This window comes from Pseudopodoces humilis, chromosome 28, assembly GCF_049639895.1.
Source record: "Pseudopodoces humilis isolate 2021_Gansu_Grassland_sample_001 chromosome 28, ASM4963989v1, whole genome shotgun sequence".
Taxonomy (NCBI): Eukaryota; Metazoa; Chordata; class Aves; order Passeriformes; family Paridae; genus Pseudopodoces; species Pseudopodoces humilis.
In genome coordinates, this window is record NC_142227.1 from 5,347,027 (window position 1) to 5,364,031 (window position 17,005).

Genomic DNA, 17,005 nt, shown 5'->3' on the forward strand with positions numbered 1-17,005 from the left:
CACATAGAACATCAAAGAACTAACACGCATGAGTCAGAACAAATAGTCCATCTTGATTTTCCATACTGTAGGGTTTAAGTAACATGTACTTGTTCTTTGAAATGCTTAAAATTATATCACATTATATCACAGCATTATCTGAAAAATCACATTTGTTTAATAAATTCAGACTCATGGGATGTATCCAGACATTACTATGACATAACAAGTGCACACTAAAATCCAACGGGGGTGAAGTTAAACTGAGGGGCATGCAGTTTTGAACTGACTCAACTTTAGCTGTGAATTTAGAGACTGTTGATAAGAACAAAAGTGTCATGAGATTTATGGAGTCAGAGTTGTTGATTGTGCTCTGTGTTTTATATCCTGCTTGTATTTCTAATGATATAATGACATTTCTAATGTCTAATGTTCTCCCTGTAGGAGAAGATCCACACTTTCATGTAAAGGAAAAGCAGAAGTCAAAAGTCTTATTTAAAAATAGATTGTCCTTTAGGAAGCCAAAATCTTGCAGTTATTTCTTACTAGTAAAATTAATTATCCTTTTTCTAGTTAAAATTCATTGAGTAATTGAACACTTCAATGGAGTATGTTGCAGATGTAGAGTTTACGCATTTCCAGCACTGTTTCATTGCAGTGCCACACACTGCAGGTTCTGTTGTAAAAGCTGCAGCTTACAGAGTCCCTAGACCTGGACTACACCTGAGTGGAGGTGTACAGGAACCTCTGCCAGGAGCTGGGGCACTGTCCCTGCCCAGCTGTGTGGACAACCCTGGCATGCTCAGCGCAGGCTCTGGTTCTGGATCAATTCCATGAGCTGTTACCCAGCCCAGACTGGGGCCTGCTGTGAAGCTGCCATGACGGGCTAAGGATGCAAAACATTGTTCTTCACTGGAGGCATCCTGGCCACCACAGATGTAGGCAGAGCTCCCCTCCTTGGGCCTGCTGTGCACTCATGGTGTGACTCAGTGATCCTGATCTCACACACTGACCTGGCTGTAGGGGGTTTTCCACCCTAACTAGGTGTCTGCAAGTCTGTGTTCTGTGCCCTTAGCCACCCTCTTCATTCAAATAAATGTTTGCATTTTATTGTGCGTCTCCACTATATGCATGTATTCACCTTTAGTATATTTGTATTAAAGGTTTCATATTTAATTCTGCTGGCACTCTATGGCAGGTTCTTCTTAAGTAAAAAGAAAACAAATCTCATAATTTTCCCAGTTTTGAAAGTCCACTTAAGGCTGTTCTGTTGGGAGTAATTTTTGTAGTGTTTTCATCTTTACTGATGAGTACCCTTCAGCAGGTTTGTCCAGAATTAAATAGCAATGTCAAGAACCCAGTGTTATGTTCCCCACTCCTTTTCCAATATGCTATAGTTTTAATTAATTCAGGAGTTTTATTTGGGAAAATAGGAAAAATGTTCAAAGAGGACTGCAGTAATTCCATAAACTTCAAGACTGATTCACCTTTTACCAAAACTGGTTTTGACAAGAACTAGTGTCTTTGTTTTAAAAGTCAGTTCCAAAAAGAAAGAAATTATTCAAATACTTTTCTTTGTGAGGTTGCTCCGCTGGTAGCCACAGGTATGGCATATGGCTTCCAACCCAACAAATGCTGAGGCTTTGAATCAAAACAGATAAGGAAAAATAAATTGTGAAAGAGGTAAACTGCAGGCTTTGTTCAGATTATTTTGTTTGTAATAAGCAGTGTTATTTTTATCCTGAGGTACTATAAGAGCTTTTGGGACTGCAGTTCTCTGTTAATCTGTCTGTCTTCGTACATATGTGAAAGATCCTTCTTCAGAGTTTGAAAGATGAATTGTCAGAGTTTGTGTTTAATGTTTTCAAAGAAAAGATCACAGGAATGTTTCTGTTTAGAGAGGATACTGAATTAAAAGCATGAAAGCAGAATTCCCCAAATAATCACTTCTGTGTGACTTGTAAAGTAAGTTGTGGTGAATTGAAGCAAGGAGAAAGTGACCCTCAGTACTGGTATTTTAAAAATAAACCCTGAGCTCAGCCAGCATGAATCAGGGCTGTGCTGCGAAAGCTGGAGCTGCTGATGGTGTGCTGGGGGATCCAACTGGCTGAGACTGGCACCGCCCTTTGCTCGGGGCTGGGGTCTTCACCCTCTGCAGCTGCTGCAGGCAGGATGGTGTCAGCTCAGGCAGGGCAGAACAGCCGGCTGCAGTGAGGTAAATTAGTGTCTGTTCTGCAGAGGAACTTGCCCAGGGAGAAATAAATGTGGTGTCAGAGTTCTCTCACAGATCTGCTGGTGCCTGCAGCAAACACAGGGTACCTCAGCAGCAGAGCAGGAGGAGGAGTCCAGCTTCAAGAGTCAGAAGACCGAGATGACCACCAGGGCTAAGCAATCCAAATAAGCCATGTCCAGCAGGATCACTCATTAAAACGATCCCACTGCATGTGGAGTTAAGCCATCCCATAAATCCAGAATTGCTGGATAAATAGCGCAGTGGTTGCAGCCTTCAAATCTTGACAAGGAATATGCCGTCCGATAGTGATTTGTTTACCAGTGTAACAGATGAAGCTCCATTGGAGGCAGGTTCTCTTCATGTTAGGTACTACTTCAGCAAAGAAAAGAAGACAATGCCTATGGAAACAGCTGGAGTTTTACAGTCTGCTTTATAAGCTGCCCCTATCACAGAGGTTTTAAGTTATCTGTTCTAATGAAGAATAATTCATATTCACATTTGTTTTTAAATGAACAACATTATCTGATAGATTGCAATACTCATTAAGCTGTTATGCTTGTGAAAAGTGAGTCTCAATGCTTTTAATCTTAGAGAAAGGGAAATCTTTCTATCTGTTGCTCTCAATGTTTTCAACATACTTTGCTTTTGCAGTAATGTTGGGAATGTAGATGTTCTCAGATAAGGTTTTAAGTTTTGTGTTTTGAAAGAAAAATCATGAAAGCATGTACTACTTCTACAGGTAGGAGTATAATTTAAAATAATCTTAATTTTAGCCTGATTAATTTTAGTTTTTTTCTAAGATTTGGAACAGGCTGGGGAATTTGCTGGAACTAATACCTGAGAAACTGATGGAACTGTTGATACTGACATTTAAAGCCAACTCATAGAAAATAATTAAAGCCTGTGTGTTTCTCACATAAGGGAGGTGAGCAAGGGTTGTGTGTAAAGTCATTGACTGCTTGTGTAGGTATACTGCATTATAATAGAGGATTCCTCACTCAACTTCATGAACCAGATTAATCCCAAGTGGTAGGTAAGCACTTTTCTAATCTATGTTGGCATTCAAGATGATCCAATTCCATTTTGCTGTTTGATCTTTGCGATGTCTGGCAGAGGTTGCACAGGTCCTTCAGGCCTCCTTATTTAACACAGCAGGTTCTCTCGTTTTGACCCAAGATTAGTTGTTCAGGAGTTCAGCTTCGCTGAGGTGGATGCTCAGAGGTGCTGATGTGATGAATTAGAAAATTTGTCTTTGGGAAAATGGCCTGATTGGAGGAGAGAGAAGGATTAGAGTGCTTGATTAACTGTAGTGCTTGACTGTACGATTTAGAAGCAATGGTGATGCTTTGGACTTCAGGGAAGTAGGAATTGAAGGTGAAACTACAGCCAAAGAGCTTCTGAGGGCTGCTACAAACTGTGGAACCTAGTGTGTGGCTGAAGGCAGAAGGACAGAAGAGGAGGAGCTGTCCTGGAAAGGATCATAAGGGCTTGCTGTCATGGAGTTACTTTACCTTTAAGAAAGTTTAAGTTGCTGGGAACTGCCTGGAGTCTTTTCTCCTGACCAATTATCGGTCATTGCTGAGAATTGACAGCAGTTTAGACCATTGAAAAGTGGGATCAACTTGTGAACCCTACCTTAAAGTGTAAAACCAGAGCTCTCTTGGTTCTCTTTGTTTCCTGGCTGTGAAGGGCGGCAGAGCTTCAGGCCTCCCGTTCCCTGCCCAGGCCATGCGGCCGGGCGGGGACTGGGCTGGGCCCAGCGTCTCCCGGCCAGGAGATGCGGGCCCTGTGGAAGGTTTTCTCCGGGCTCTGGCTGGGCCGAGCCGATCTCTGGCTCGGCTGCAGGTTTTTTGCTGTAACTAAATTCACTAGAAACTGCTGAGTGAAGAAAGAGAGAGGCTCTAGACCTGCAGCGGGCTGGGCGCGGTGACTACACTCTCCAGAGCAGCCATGAGGAACTTTCCATCGCAGACGGCTCCAGCTCCTGCACCGGCCGAGGCCACAGAACTACCTACAACAGCCTGGGCAAGATTTTAACTCTTTCATTACCCAGATGAGACTTGTGGATTAATCTTTTTATCCAGACAGAGAAAAAGAGAGTGGTCAACATGAAAAGAGACTTTATAAACTATCAGTGACAGGAAAGAAAAAAAGCTTCAGAAAAGGTAGAGAATTAAGAAGATGCTTTAATTAAGCTGAAATATCTTTCTGTTAAAACTATGGAAATGGACAATAAGGTCTTGAAAACACTCCTTTAATTCATGACAGTATATAGGGAGGAATAGAGTGTTCAAAGTGTAAATTTTGAGTAAAAAGTAGAGTAATTATGGTACAGTGAAGTGCTGGAAGATTTGAAGCCTTGAGAGGCAATGAGAAAACTGTTTTCTGGTGAAGCTCACGGAAACAGATGAAGAAGACTTTGCCTTTGAATAACTTATCCTTAAAAATCCCATCCCTAGACTCATGGCCCATACACACTTCAGAGTGATGTGAAAATGAGAGGAGTGGGCTCTAATAACAGCAGCTCTGGGCAGCTAACATTAGGGCAATGGAAAACTATAACAAAAATAGTTTTTCTTGTGAGAAACTCCATAAATTAACAGGAAGAAACTTCTGTTTCTCTACAAAGACTGGTGAAAAGACTGTAGCAAGAATTGGGACTGTTTTAACCATCAAAGTTCCAAAGTTTTTGTCTCTTTTTGTCATGTGAACAAGGGAATTGTGGGTAGACAGGGGATGAAAAGGTTTTTCTGGAAGTTTATTCTGGTGTTATTATTGTAGTTTGTCAATAAACTTTCTTTTTTTTTCCTTTTAAGTTTTATGCCTGTTTTGCTCTTGTTCTAATCCATATCTCACAGCAAGAAATAAGTAATTTTCTTAGTTATTGGTTTAAAACCACGATACTTGCCAAGGGTGATTCTTAGAGGATAGGTTAAGAGAGGGACATCAGACTACAACAGTGGAACTGTATAGGAATGTTTATGCTTCAAAGGGGCTGGAGAGTCAGGTAATGCATTGAAGAAGCATTGAACTGTCCCATGAGTTCATAAGAAAGAGGCTTTATTGAGAGCAGTGTTGGTATTTTAATGTGACTCAAGTATGACTTGGAAGCTTGAACCTACTACCTGCTTTATTCTCAATTTTTAATTTAGAATTAAACTTTTTCAGGCCTGGTATGTGTTTGTTGAGTAACAGGGTTAGTGATAATCAGTTGAGTGATTTCAGTTGGCAGTAGAAAAAGTGCCAGGGGTATGTATTGTCATGAATGATCTGGGCAGGTATTTTTTGTTTCTCCAGCATCTGAACATCCATGCACATAAACTGGGTTGTAAGGCCAGAACTTGCCTTTGGAAGAGTGTCATGGTTTTAAAGCAGTAACTAAAAAAATCACTAGAAAACTTACTTATTTCTTGCTTTGAGATGTGGATTAGAACAAGAGCAAAACAGGCTTAAAACTTAAAAGGAATAAAGGAAGTTTATTAACAAAACTACAAGAAAACCAGAATAAAACTTCCAGAAAACCCTTTTTTCCCCCACTACCCAACCATTCCCTTGTTCACATGACAACATAGAGACAAAAAAACTTTGGAACTTCGGTGTTTAAAACAGTCCCAATTCCTACTAGAGTCTTTTCATCAGTCTTTGTAGAGAAACAGAAGTCTTCTTCTGCTAATCTATGGAGTTTCTCACATGAAAACTATTTCTGTTATAGCTTTCTATTTCTCTGATGCCAGCTGCCCGGAAAAATCTGCCATCAGTTTACTCTTCCCATTTCACATCACTCTGAGGTGTGTATGGGTCAATGAGTCTAGGGATGTCATTTTTAAGGATGAGTTATTCAAAGGCAAAAGTTCTCTTCATCTGTCTCTGTGAGCTTCCCCTATTGTCCATCTCCATAGCTTTAACAGAAAAATATTTCAGCTTAATTAAAGCATCTCCTTATTCTCTCTTCCTCATCTAAAACTTAACTCTTTTCTTCACTGTCTTTGATGGTTTTATAATGTCTTCATGTTGATTATCTCTCTCTCTCTCTCTCTCTCTCTCTCTCTCTCTCTTCCCCTCTCTCTGGGAAAAAAGGAGTAATCTGTAAGTCTCATCCAGGCAGTAAAAGAGTTAAAGTCTTGGAAAGCTGCAGATGTTGATGGTGTCAGGTTTCAGTTCAGCAGCAGAAACTGCAAACCAAGTCAGGCCGGCCGGCTCCGTTTCTCCCCCCACCCTCCACGGCCTTGTCCGGCCTGGAGGGGGAGAGGAAGCCGAGACAGAGCCTGTTACCTCGTCAGAAGCCAAAGAGAACAAGAGATCCCTGGCTTTACATCTTAAGGTAAAGGTGGTGTTCACAAGTTGATCTCACTTCTCAATGGTTAAAACCGCCACCAATTCTCAGAAATGACCAATAATTGGTCACAAGAAAAAACTCCCATCAGCCTCCAGCAGCTTCAACTTCCCCAGCTCCCAAACTATCTGAAAAGTAAAGTCACCCCAGGACAAAGAGTTTCTCACAAAGTTATTGCTGCCAGGGTCAAAGTCCTGAGCCTTACTCAGTGTGTTTTCTCACAGCGTGGTTCCTTTTTGTGCCTTCCTCTTCCAAAAGACTTCTATTGGTGTATGAACTGCTTGTTGGTACAATGTTTGTGGATAAACAGCATTTCTGTTTAGAGGCTTTTGGGCAGTTTTTACTGTCTCTTAACTCAGATTGAAGGACACAATTTCATTATGATTGCCTGACTCCTTCTTTGGTACCGATGAATTTAGAGAAAGATCAGGTGAGCAGTTCTAGGAGAAGTAATTTCCCTTTTCATTTTTTGAGTGATCTTCCAACCTGATTTCTTAGCTGACTGTGGCCTGATAAAAATAACTTGATTTTCTTCCTCAATTCTATCAAGTGATGTCAGACATTGACAGCTGTTTTTACTGAAACTGGAGGAAATTGTAGATGTCAGGAGAAAGAATGAAGAAAAAAATGCAAAGAAATTGATAAGTAGCTTATTTGAGATTTATAGGTGTCTCCTGATATTTCACATTTGCACTCTGGAGAAACACACACAGGTCTGGGACTATGTGTCTGTGTTTCACGGAGATGTTGTAGCTGGTGCTTTGGGTGCCTTGGTTGCTTTACTTGGACACCAGTGGTGTCTGATGTTCTTACTAAGCCGTAGTATGGTCTGTAGCTTTCTGCAGAGTGATGTGGCCTTACCCAAACAATCAGCATGCAGTGTCCAGTGGTCTTCTGCTGAATTTTTTTTGTTGTTTGTAGAGTTAATGTTTGGTAGCAGAACATTGTTCCCAAGTGTCAGGACAACAAGGTTTATGTTACCTTACTCTGCCTTGGAAGTAGCACAGGAATGTTACTTCATTTAATAATTCAGCCATAGACTAGGTACCAGCCAAACAGCAAAGGTTTTCAACTTTTGTCTCTGTTGCTTTTACCCTGATAATTTAATACAGCACTTTGTTTTTCAAAGTTTTTGTTGAGTGCTGCAGTTCAGCCCAGGTTTTGCAGCATTAGTAGGGAAGTAAAATTAGAAGTAGGATTTCCTCCAGATTCTTGGAGGAAAAATATGGCAGAAACAACTGTGGTATTTCAAAATTTGAATGTACTTTCTTGGGTTTTTCTTAAGTTTCCAGAGAGCAGATCTGTGCTTCTTCAGGGATCTACTTGGCAGGATTTTATGGGAGACTCTCCTGGCAGGTAAAGGTGCTAATCTTCCAGGACAGCCAGTTCCAAGCACATGTAGTCCATTGCAACAAGCAGGAAGATGAACAAAAATAGTAGGAGGCAAAGAAGCATGAGCATGGAACTGTTGTTTGAGCTTAAACACAAGCAGGAAGCTCAGGAAGGTGGGAGCACTATCAATGGCCAAGAGCATTACAGAAGTGTTGCCTGGGCAAGGAAGGATGCAGGTAGGAAAGATAAAGCTCAGATGGTGTGAGGTATGTGAAGAGCACCAGAACAGCTTCTGAAAGCACATTGGAAGCAAGAGGGAAGCTATGAAAAATTTGGGTGCACTGCTCTGAGCACCTTCTGATCAAAGACATGAGGAAGCCAGAGGTATTTAGGGCCTTTTCTCACCTTGTTTTTAGCTGAATAAACTAATGCTTGTTTTTCACTGGGCAAAACCAGGAAGTTGTAGTCATACCCCTCAGTGAGGAATGATTGAATGAGAAGAGCTGTCTGATTTGCATTCTGACGTGGTGAGTGACATCAGCTGAAACCTGTGCTGTCGGTCATACCTGGCAGTCTGCTTGGGAGCCAGGCACTCGCAGGCAGAGCAGCCCAGCAAGGAAGGAGCTGGCAGGTGGAGTGTAAGGTATGGGAGGTTAGTATGTAATTTATGCTGGGTGAGGAAGATGTTCTCTGCAGGTATAGGTAAGCAAGTTTGTCTATTCTGGAACTTCTATTTGCAGTTTCAAATGTTTGGGCATTTTATGTTTTTTCTGGAACTCTCCCAAAATATGGTGTACATGAAAATATTGCCTTTGAACAGAGCAGTACATGACTTGGAAAATGAATTTATTCTTGTGTAAACAGCAGACATGAAATAATTTGGTAGGAAATGTCAGCTGGTAGATCTAAGTGAGGAGAACATCTGAAAGCTAGGAAGTTGAGGGTAACTGGACATTGATGGAGAAACAATGCTGCACAAATCATTCCAGATTTTCAATTACCTTCCAAAGAAGAGCGTATGAAGAACAGAGTCTGGGTGAGGAGGGTGAGCCTGGAGAACATAGTGTTGGTGATTAAGAAGATAAGGAGGTTGTGGTTTCATTTCTCTTGCTACTGGTCAGAGTTGAAACATTTTATTTCATGCAAAAACAAATGGAGGGTCTGTCAGAAGCTATAGTTTTAGGGAAAAGGGCATGTAGAGTCACAAGAGAAAGAGATGAGAAGGCTGGGGAACTAGAGAAATAAAGCAGAATTAGCTGCAGGTAAAACGACATTAATACCAAAATCTGTACATGTGATTGGAGATCATGCATCAGTTTTGGCCAGAGCAAGCAGGCTTGTAAAAATCTGCAAAAGAAGTTCAAAGAAATGGAGGTGTAGAGGGTGATGGGTTCTGTAGGAATGTTATTTTAACAGGGTGAGGAGGCATGCTAGGAGAGCTAAGGTCAATAGGTAGTTCATGGACTGGAACTATATGGAAAGGTTTAAATATTTTTTCATTACCATGGGAGGACCTTCTTAGGCATTTTTCTTAATTGATAAATTTCAGCTGAGTCTCTTGGACACTGTCCATCCATGCTTAAATTTGCATTATAAGAAAAGCTTTAAAATGGTAAAGAACCAAGAGCAACATAATTTAAAAAAGGGATCTCAGGCAAAGGAAATGTTGTTTTGGATAAGGCAATATCTGAAAGCATGTATGACTCAAGGATGGCTGACAGAGATGAGGAAATGGAAATGAACATATCAAAGCTGAAGTGAAATTTGAAAAGCTTAGTATATTCCCTCCAGGCAGAAGACTCTAACTAACTAATCTCCATCTCAGTATGCTGGAAATAATGCTACATGTAATTAAGAATTTTGGAGCAAAGATTTTTTTTTTTTTTAATCCATAAATTCTGGCAAACTTTTAGTGATTTTTTTTAATCTATAAATTTTACAAAATTTTAATATGGATTAGAAGAAACTTACAAAAGATTTTAAACCAAAAAAAAAAAAAAAAAAGGCAAAACTTATCCTAGAACTATAATCCCATAATACCAATATTGTGATCGTTAGTGTGGAAGTTTGAAAAAAGAAAAACTTTTGGAAATGGAGATTAAGATATTAAATAAAATATGGGTGTTCAAACGATAGCCTGTGCTGTGTTAGTCAGAGCTTTATTTGTTAAAATTATTTCTTTCTGCCTAAAAGAGATGCAGTAAGTTTCATGTCTAAACTAGTAACTTCTCTAACAAGTAGTTTTAGTTGAAAACATCAGGCTTAAGGGAAGTATCAAACAAGAAACTGCCTAGAAAAGTATCAGGAGAGGATTTACCCATGGGGCTCTTGAATAATTGTTTTCTTAGGATGAGTTAAAGGTTCAAATACATAATAGGCAGTGGAAACTCAAATTTAGGCAGTATGGACCAGAATAGGGCAGGAACACAATGGCTCTTCCAGTCTGAAATAACAGGAACCTTTAGAATTTTTGGAGGACTTTGTTTCTTAATCCCAGTATCTCGGGAAGATAGGACAAGCCTCTCCATTTTGGTCTCCAGCATATCAAGACTGAAGAGGCTCTTTAGGTTTTCTTTAGCCTTGGAAAAATAAAGCAACTTGACTCAAGAAGCAGCGTAACTGCATCCTTGTGGTGGTGTGCTTCCCCATTAGTGATTTCCCCTGTGGCAGTACTTTGCTGCTGGCTATAATTGCATCCTGGGAAAACTGGCTGTACCAGGAAGGCTGCTGCAGGAATCCCTGCGCTGGTCTGGCAGCCAGGTCATTATCATGATGCTGCACTTAGCTAATAAGACTTGGCTGACCTAAATGGCTTGGCCCGGAGCCACTGCAGGGATGTTTGTACCTGTGGCATGGTTCACCCACAAACCTGTATAATCCACCTGCAGACAATGGACCATGTCTGCTGTAGTTGAGCACTTGAAGGCCTTTGTAGCCAGTTCTTTCCAAGATGTGTAAACTGTTTCTCTGTGTTTCATCTCCACCCTTATCTGTTATATTCACACATGTAAATTTACATGAATATTTGTGTACCTATATATTCATGTTTTGCTTGGGAATGGAGTCTGTAAGTGAAGCAGCAGAGTAACTCTTTGAATATGTAAGCAACAGTTGCCTGGATAAACCTGCTTAGCTGTTTTACCTGTGAGACAAGGAGTAACCTCTTTAGCTGGATGTCCTGCTTCTTCTCAAACAGTTCTGCTTCAAAAGCAAAACCAAGTATACACCTGGCTCCAAGGGGTTAAGTACAGTGGTGTTCTGTGGCTCAGGGTGGGGAACCCTGCAGTGCTGCTCTGCTGCAGGCACTGCAGATGCAGCAGTTCCTGCTCTCTTTGGAGCAGCTCAGCAAGCCAAACAGCAGAGTCCTTTGTAATACTGCGGATTCAGATAAAGCCACCATGTTCATAAAAAACAAAAAAACCAAGCAGCACCAGGAAAGGCAAGATTCAACAAAGTAAATACAGTGGATGGGGCTACTGGGCTGCAGAATCCAGTTGCTTCAAGACCTTCTGACTGTGTCACCTCAAAGGAGCTCAGTGAATTCTACTTTGCCTGTCTCCTCTTGCTGCACTATGGGCTTAGGAAGTGCCAAAGCCTTGTCCTCCCTGTCCCCATGGTGTAGCTGTGATACTTCTCTGGTTTTGATTTCATCCTTACATGTACCTTCTACAACCAACCTAAAGTTGTTCTTTCAGCATTTACTATTTTGTTGGCTGTTTGTGAAGTCCTTACGTTGATCGGTCCAGTGTTTCCCAGTGTTGTTTATCTCTGTTCTTGCTGAGCTCTGTGTGAGGGGGTGTCTTCTCTGTTACACCTGTATTCAGAGCTGAAGGGCTTGGTTCTCACATTACAAAGCTACAGTGCAGGACAGATGCTGTGTGAAGGGTAAAGAACCTCTGAGAAAGAAATGGGCCCACGCACACACACTTTTCTCTGGGTGCTCAAAGGGCCTTTTAGACACACCATTGTCTTCAGCTTTCCAGCAGCCTTGACTTGAGAACTTGACCTGTATAAATTACAAAAAGACATATGTGTTGCTTCATGTCATATCCTGTTCTGTATTTTTGCAATGTGTAGAAGCTTAAAGACAGCTGCGAAGATGAAGAAATACTCCATGAGGGTAATCCTGACTATCTACATTTTGCACATGAGAGTTGATTAGGTAATTGCTGTTTGCTTCCTTAGCACTTTGAATCTTTATATATTCCCCCTAAGCAAATTGGACATTTATTTTGTTTTCTCCCACAGAGAGTCCCCAGTGGGGTTTAGCTGCTGTTCTCTGTCAAGTGTGGTTTTGTGTTGCTGCCAGATATATACAGTTCTGGAGGGAGAATGTGGGATTGCATAGCTGCAAAGCTGGCTGTGATGGCAGCTTTCTGCAGCACGCCTTTTGTCTACACAGTAGGAGAACTTACTGAAGAGATGTTTTTTGAAGAGCTGAGCCAAGAAGGAATTTCTCCCTGGAGTTCTCCTAGGTATTCCTAATGCTTTTCCTGTTTAGTGCTGAGATTTTTAACAGCTGAGAAAGTTTACCAGCATTTTGAGGTTGTCTCTAAAGTTCTTTTCAATTCAGGCACCTCACTTAGGTTATCTGGCTCTTCCAAGCTGGTATCCAGTACTGTCTAAAGTGCACAAGCTGTTTTGGTGTGGCGTCACCATGCTTCATGGTGACAGGATGTTGAATTCATTGTAGGCTAAGCCCATATACAGTTTGCTTCTACAGACACACTCTGCTCTAAAAATGTAGACTACTATGGAGAAACCTGGGTTCACACGGTCAGTAGGAAGTTTGGGGATATCCTGAAAAAATGGTTCACTGAGGCTTGGAGGTTCAGTCACCCTGTCCCATGGGTACAGGGCTGTGTCACCCAAATGGAGCTGTACTGGTGAGCAGCATGTTTACTGAGTAGTCTGAAAAGCTTTTTCTGGCAGGTGTGTACGTGTGCTTCAGCTAGCTCTGTCACCAGTGAGCTGACACCAACCTCCATGGTCCTGGCTTCAGGTGTTTTTGCTGGAGCAGTAAAGGCGAAGGAAGGGAGCTGTTGCTAAAGGATCCTACAGGCCTGCCAGAGGAACAGGTGGTTGTTAGCAGATGTTCCCACCTCCAGACAACCTTGGTGTGGACAGGTAGGTTATACTCTAGGCCCCAGAGGGATGTAGAGAGTTGAGGTTTGACAGGCAATTAAAAAACTTTTGCATTCTGCTTGTCAGGCTCTTAAAACAGGATTTGAAGAGGGTTAGGGTTAAAAAAAAAAAATCTCCATTTTGTGTGCCAGTGGTTTTTGTCCAGTCATTGTCTGGAAGGAGAGCTAGAATAAGGAATGGAGAGCAGCCTGGAAGTGGGATCAAAACTGCAGTTTCCAGCGGCCCAGAAGCTACACCAGAAAGAAAATACTATTGATTATTGTCAAACTGAACTCTGGTGAAAGACTTAGATGTTATTTTCAGTGCTAGTGAAGCCATATTTCCACTTATTTTGGTTGCAGTTCTTCAGTATGTCAGGCTCTTGATTTTTAGGAGGATATTTATGCTGTGGGTTTTACTATGAAAAGCTGAAATCAGGCAGTTCACAGTGGAGGAGAAGAATGCATTTTTCATAAGCTGGTTTTCCATTCTCTCTGGGGAAAAAGGGGAATGTTTTCCTGCTTTCTTTATATGATATATAAATTCTATACGTAATATGTGGTTTTTTATAAGTGATTAGAAAGTTTGCATCCACTCACTATTACTTACACTATATTGTTAATCAGCTTTGTCCTCAAACCAAATTGACTGTGCATGTGCCAGGAGAAATTACTCAAATTTGAAGAAACAGCATCATGTTCTTCCCTGTTGTAGTCAGATCAAAAGACACATTGAGGTGAACAGTAAAGTCCAAATCAAGAAGAGATGTTAGATTTCCTTCCCGTGCCTGAAGGGAGCCTACAAGAGAGATGGAGAGAGGGCTTGGAATGACAGCACATGGATGAATGGCTTCAAACTGAGAGACAGTAGATTTAGATTAGATATTAGGAAGAAATTCTACCCCATGAGAGTGGGAAGGCTCTGGCACAGATAGCCCAGAGCAGCTGTGGCTGCCCCTGAATCCCTGGGAGTGTCCAAGGCCAGGCTGGACAGGGCTTGGAGCAGCCTGGGGTACTGGAAGGTGTCCCTGCCTGTGGCAGGGATGAGATTCAAGGTCCTGTCTAACCCAGCCCATCCTATGACTCCATGGCTGTGACTCAGAAAATGTCCCTCAGACTCCAAAATTATAGAATGAGTTTAACAGAGAAATTGCATCAGAATTAAAGATATCTTCAAAATAAAATGACTGATTCATTTTTTATTTAATAGGCAGTTGTTGCAGAAAATGGGCCGGGCCTTAGGACTGTGCTTGGAGAGAAGCTTTCTCATACTTGGGCCAGACACTTAAATTGTATGCTTTTTCCCTCGGTTTCCTAAGGTGGCACTTCCTGTGCACTGTTCTGATTATCTCAATGGACATTTCATTCCCATTTCATTCTTCTGTGCCTGCACATAGTGTGTTTGACTTCAGAGCTTGTGTTTGGGATGTTGGTTACAGCTAAGAATGAGCAACCTGTATTGGAGGGCGGAGCAGCTCGCATTTGTGTATGAGGTAGAGTTATCTTGAAACAGTAGTTGTGTGTTGAATGGTCATATCAATATTCTGCTGCCCTTTTTGCTGCTAAATTCACTGATCATACACGAAGATTCTGATAACAAAGACACTGATAATACACGAAGATTCCACATTCAAACACAGCCTTTAAAATTACATTAAGAATCCAGCACAACAATTCTTACCTGGTAGTACCTTCCTTAACAATTCAATGCGAAAAGCTGAAGTTTTTTTTTCTTTATAAGGTGAAGTCTCAGAATAATAACTATAATGCATACACACACACACACGCAGATAATGGAATTACAATCTGTAAATAGAAACAAATAAATAGAAAATATCAAAAATTGAAAAATAAGGATATATACATAAAAAGTAGAGCAGATTTCTCACATCCCCACAATACCAAGTTGGAGAGAGGAATCTGTGAACCTGAGAAGTTTGACACTAATATTCTGTTAAATTCTGAGGCACTTTTTTCCATTTTAACCCTGTTTTGGTTTGGTGCCAGGAGTCAGCATTTACCAAGCACACGATAAGAATCTGTGAGCGGGTTGTCAGTTCCTTGGGCAGTGTTGCATCCCACAGCTGTTCTGCTTCAACAGCCAGATGCAACCTCAGCAAGGGTGTAATCCTTCCTTGGCTTCACTGGCTTGTGCTGACAGGTCTTCCTGTGTGCAGGGCTCACTTTATTTTGGTCTCTCTTCCTTCCAGGATGGCTCGCTCTCTGTATGAGTGGCTGTGGCAGCACGAGTTCTGGCTGCCCCCAGGAATCACCTGGGAGGACATGCAAGAATCTGAAGACACTCATTACCCTCAACCTCGTGATCTCCTGCTCAGTATCCCTTTTGCTTTAATCTTGATAGTCATTCGATGTGCCTTTGAAAGGTAAGTAATTTAATATTGTTTGGGGTTTCTTAGGTATAACGGGAGCAGTTTGGGTCCAAAAGCTGGCTTTATTATCTGTGTCAATGCATGACTAGAGTCGTCCACAGAGACTCCATGTCCCAAAGTCTGCTGACATAGATACATTTTTCAGCTCCTTCTTTTCAACCCTGTGTACTGGCTAAAGAAGTGTGTTGAATGTAGAGCACAAGCCCTACCGTTAAGGTCTAATTACAAGCATTGTGACTTCCTACACATAAAACATGTCAGTCTAGATGAGGTTGATGTGTGTGCTTTGCTGGTTTGTGTGTGTTGCATACTACTTGCTGTTTCTTGGTCAAGTGTGGCAGAAATCATATTAAGGCTCCATCATACATTTAAGTCTCCCTTATCATGGGTGATGGGGATCTGGAGTATTGCACCTGATAGACAATCCTGAACAAGATGCATCAGATTGGGCTGAGTCCTGTGCCCTGAGCATCAGCCCTGCCTAGCAAAGGGTGCGTGTGGTACTGACCACCATGTGGGCTCAGCAGTGCTGCTGCCCTCCACTGCTGTGGAGAGGCATTCATAGCTCCTTCCTCTAACTTGAGGTTGCTACAGACCCCCCAGTGCTGGGCCAGGATTTCTGCTCCTCCCATTCTACCAGATCTGCTTTTGGGGCTGCTTTTTTGCAAACTCTGTGATATCATCCTCCAGTGCTGGCACAAGTAGTTACTCTGACTGAAGGAGCTTTCTGGACAGAACCATTTGAGTGTTTTACACGTTACGATTAAGGACAGAAAATTTGGGGATTATGATGAAGGTATAGCAAGAAATCCTGCAGGTATCATTGACTCTGAGTTTCATTAAAGTCCTGAACTGGTGCCATTGCTTTATTCAGTTTGGTCAGTAGGTAATGTGATCGGTGACACAACATGATTTGCTGGTGGAAAACTGAAATTTACTACAGGATTAACCATTGTCAAGACTGCAGAGCAAGTCCCCTTTCATGATTTTGAATACACTTTAATGTGTTTTCCAGTATATTCAAAACCCAGTATTCTTAGTAGCTCTTTGAAGAGGTAATCTTTTGAAATCTTCAATGGTTTTAAGTTTAGAAAAGGGGTAAAATGACAATTTAAAAAACATTTTATCATTCTTTTTTGAAAAGTGGCTGCACAACAAAATAGAAATGGACTTTCCTGTAGACTAGAAAGATTTTTCTTCTACAGATTCTCTGTGACACAAGGGTACTTGGAAAAGCATATAGAAGTTGAAATGATTCAGAGCTCTCCTGTAAGAATGTTTTTATGTAAAAATACTGGCTGCAAGTTGGGGCATTTTATTAAAACTAAATGTGTGGATAATTACTGAAATAATAATTTTAGGATGATACAAAATTGGAATTAAAATCTCTTCCTTGTAAACAATATGTTTATGCATTATAAATTCCATGGTTTTTATCATGCACTTTCCTGGGGACACAGGCATCCTGGTTACCTCTACTCACGTGGAAACCAAGGTGCTCTAAGTAGCCATTAAAACACGAGTGACTCACATTTCTTTCCTGCTGATGCGTGAAACCTGGCTGGACTCTGTACTCCTTCAGGCAGGCCCTGCTGGTCAGTGACATGGATGCACT

General features: G+C 41.3%; 1 protein-coding gene across 6 annotated transcripts in view; it reads left to right on the plus strand.

Moving 5' to 3' along the window:
* Positions 1 to 17,005, plus strand: part of CERS4 (ceramide synthase 4) — a 46,193-nt gene that overhangs the window by 5,422 nt on the left and 23,766 nt on the right. For 4 of the 6 annotated variants that reach the window (XM_005531366.3, XM_088067767.1, XM_014260119.2 and 1 more), the window contains exon 2: positions 15,211 to 15,384. In XM_005531366.3, coding sequence (XP_005531423.3) covers positions 15,211 to 15,384 — 174 coding nt within the window. Of the gene's footprint in view, positions 1 to 8,487; positions 8,521 to 12,885; positions 13,005 to 15,210; positions 15,385 to 17,005 lie in introns of those variants that run through there. The other 2 variants (XM_088067768.1, XM_088067766.1) reach the window with 2 other exon arrangements.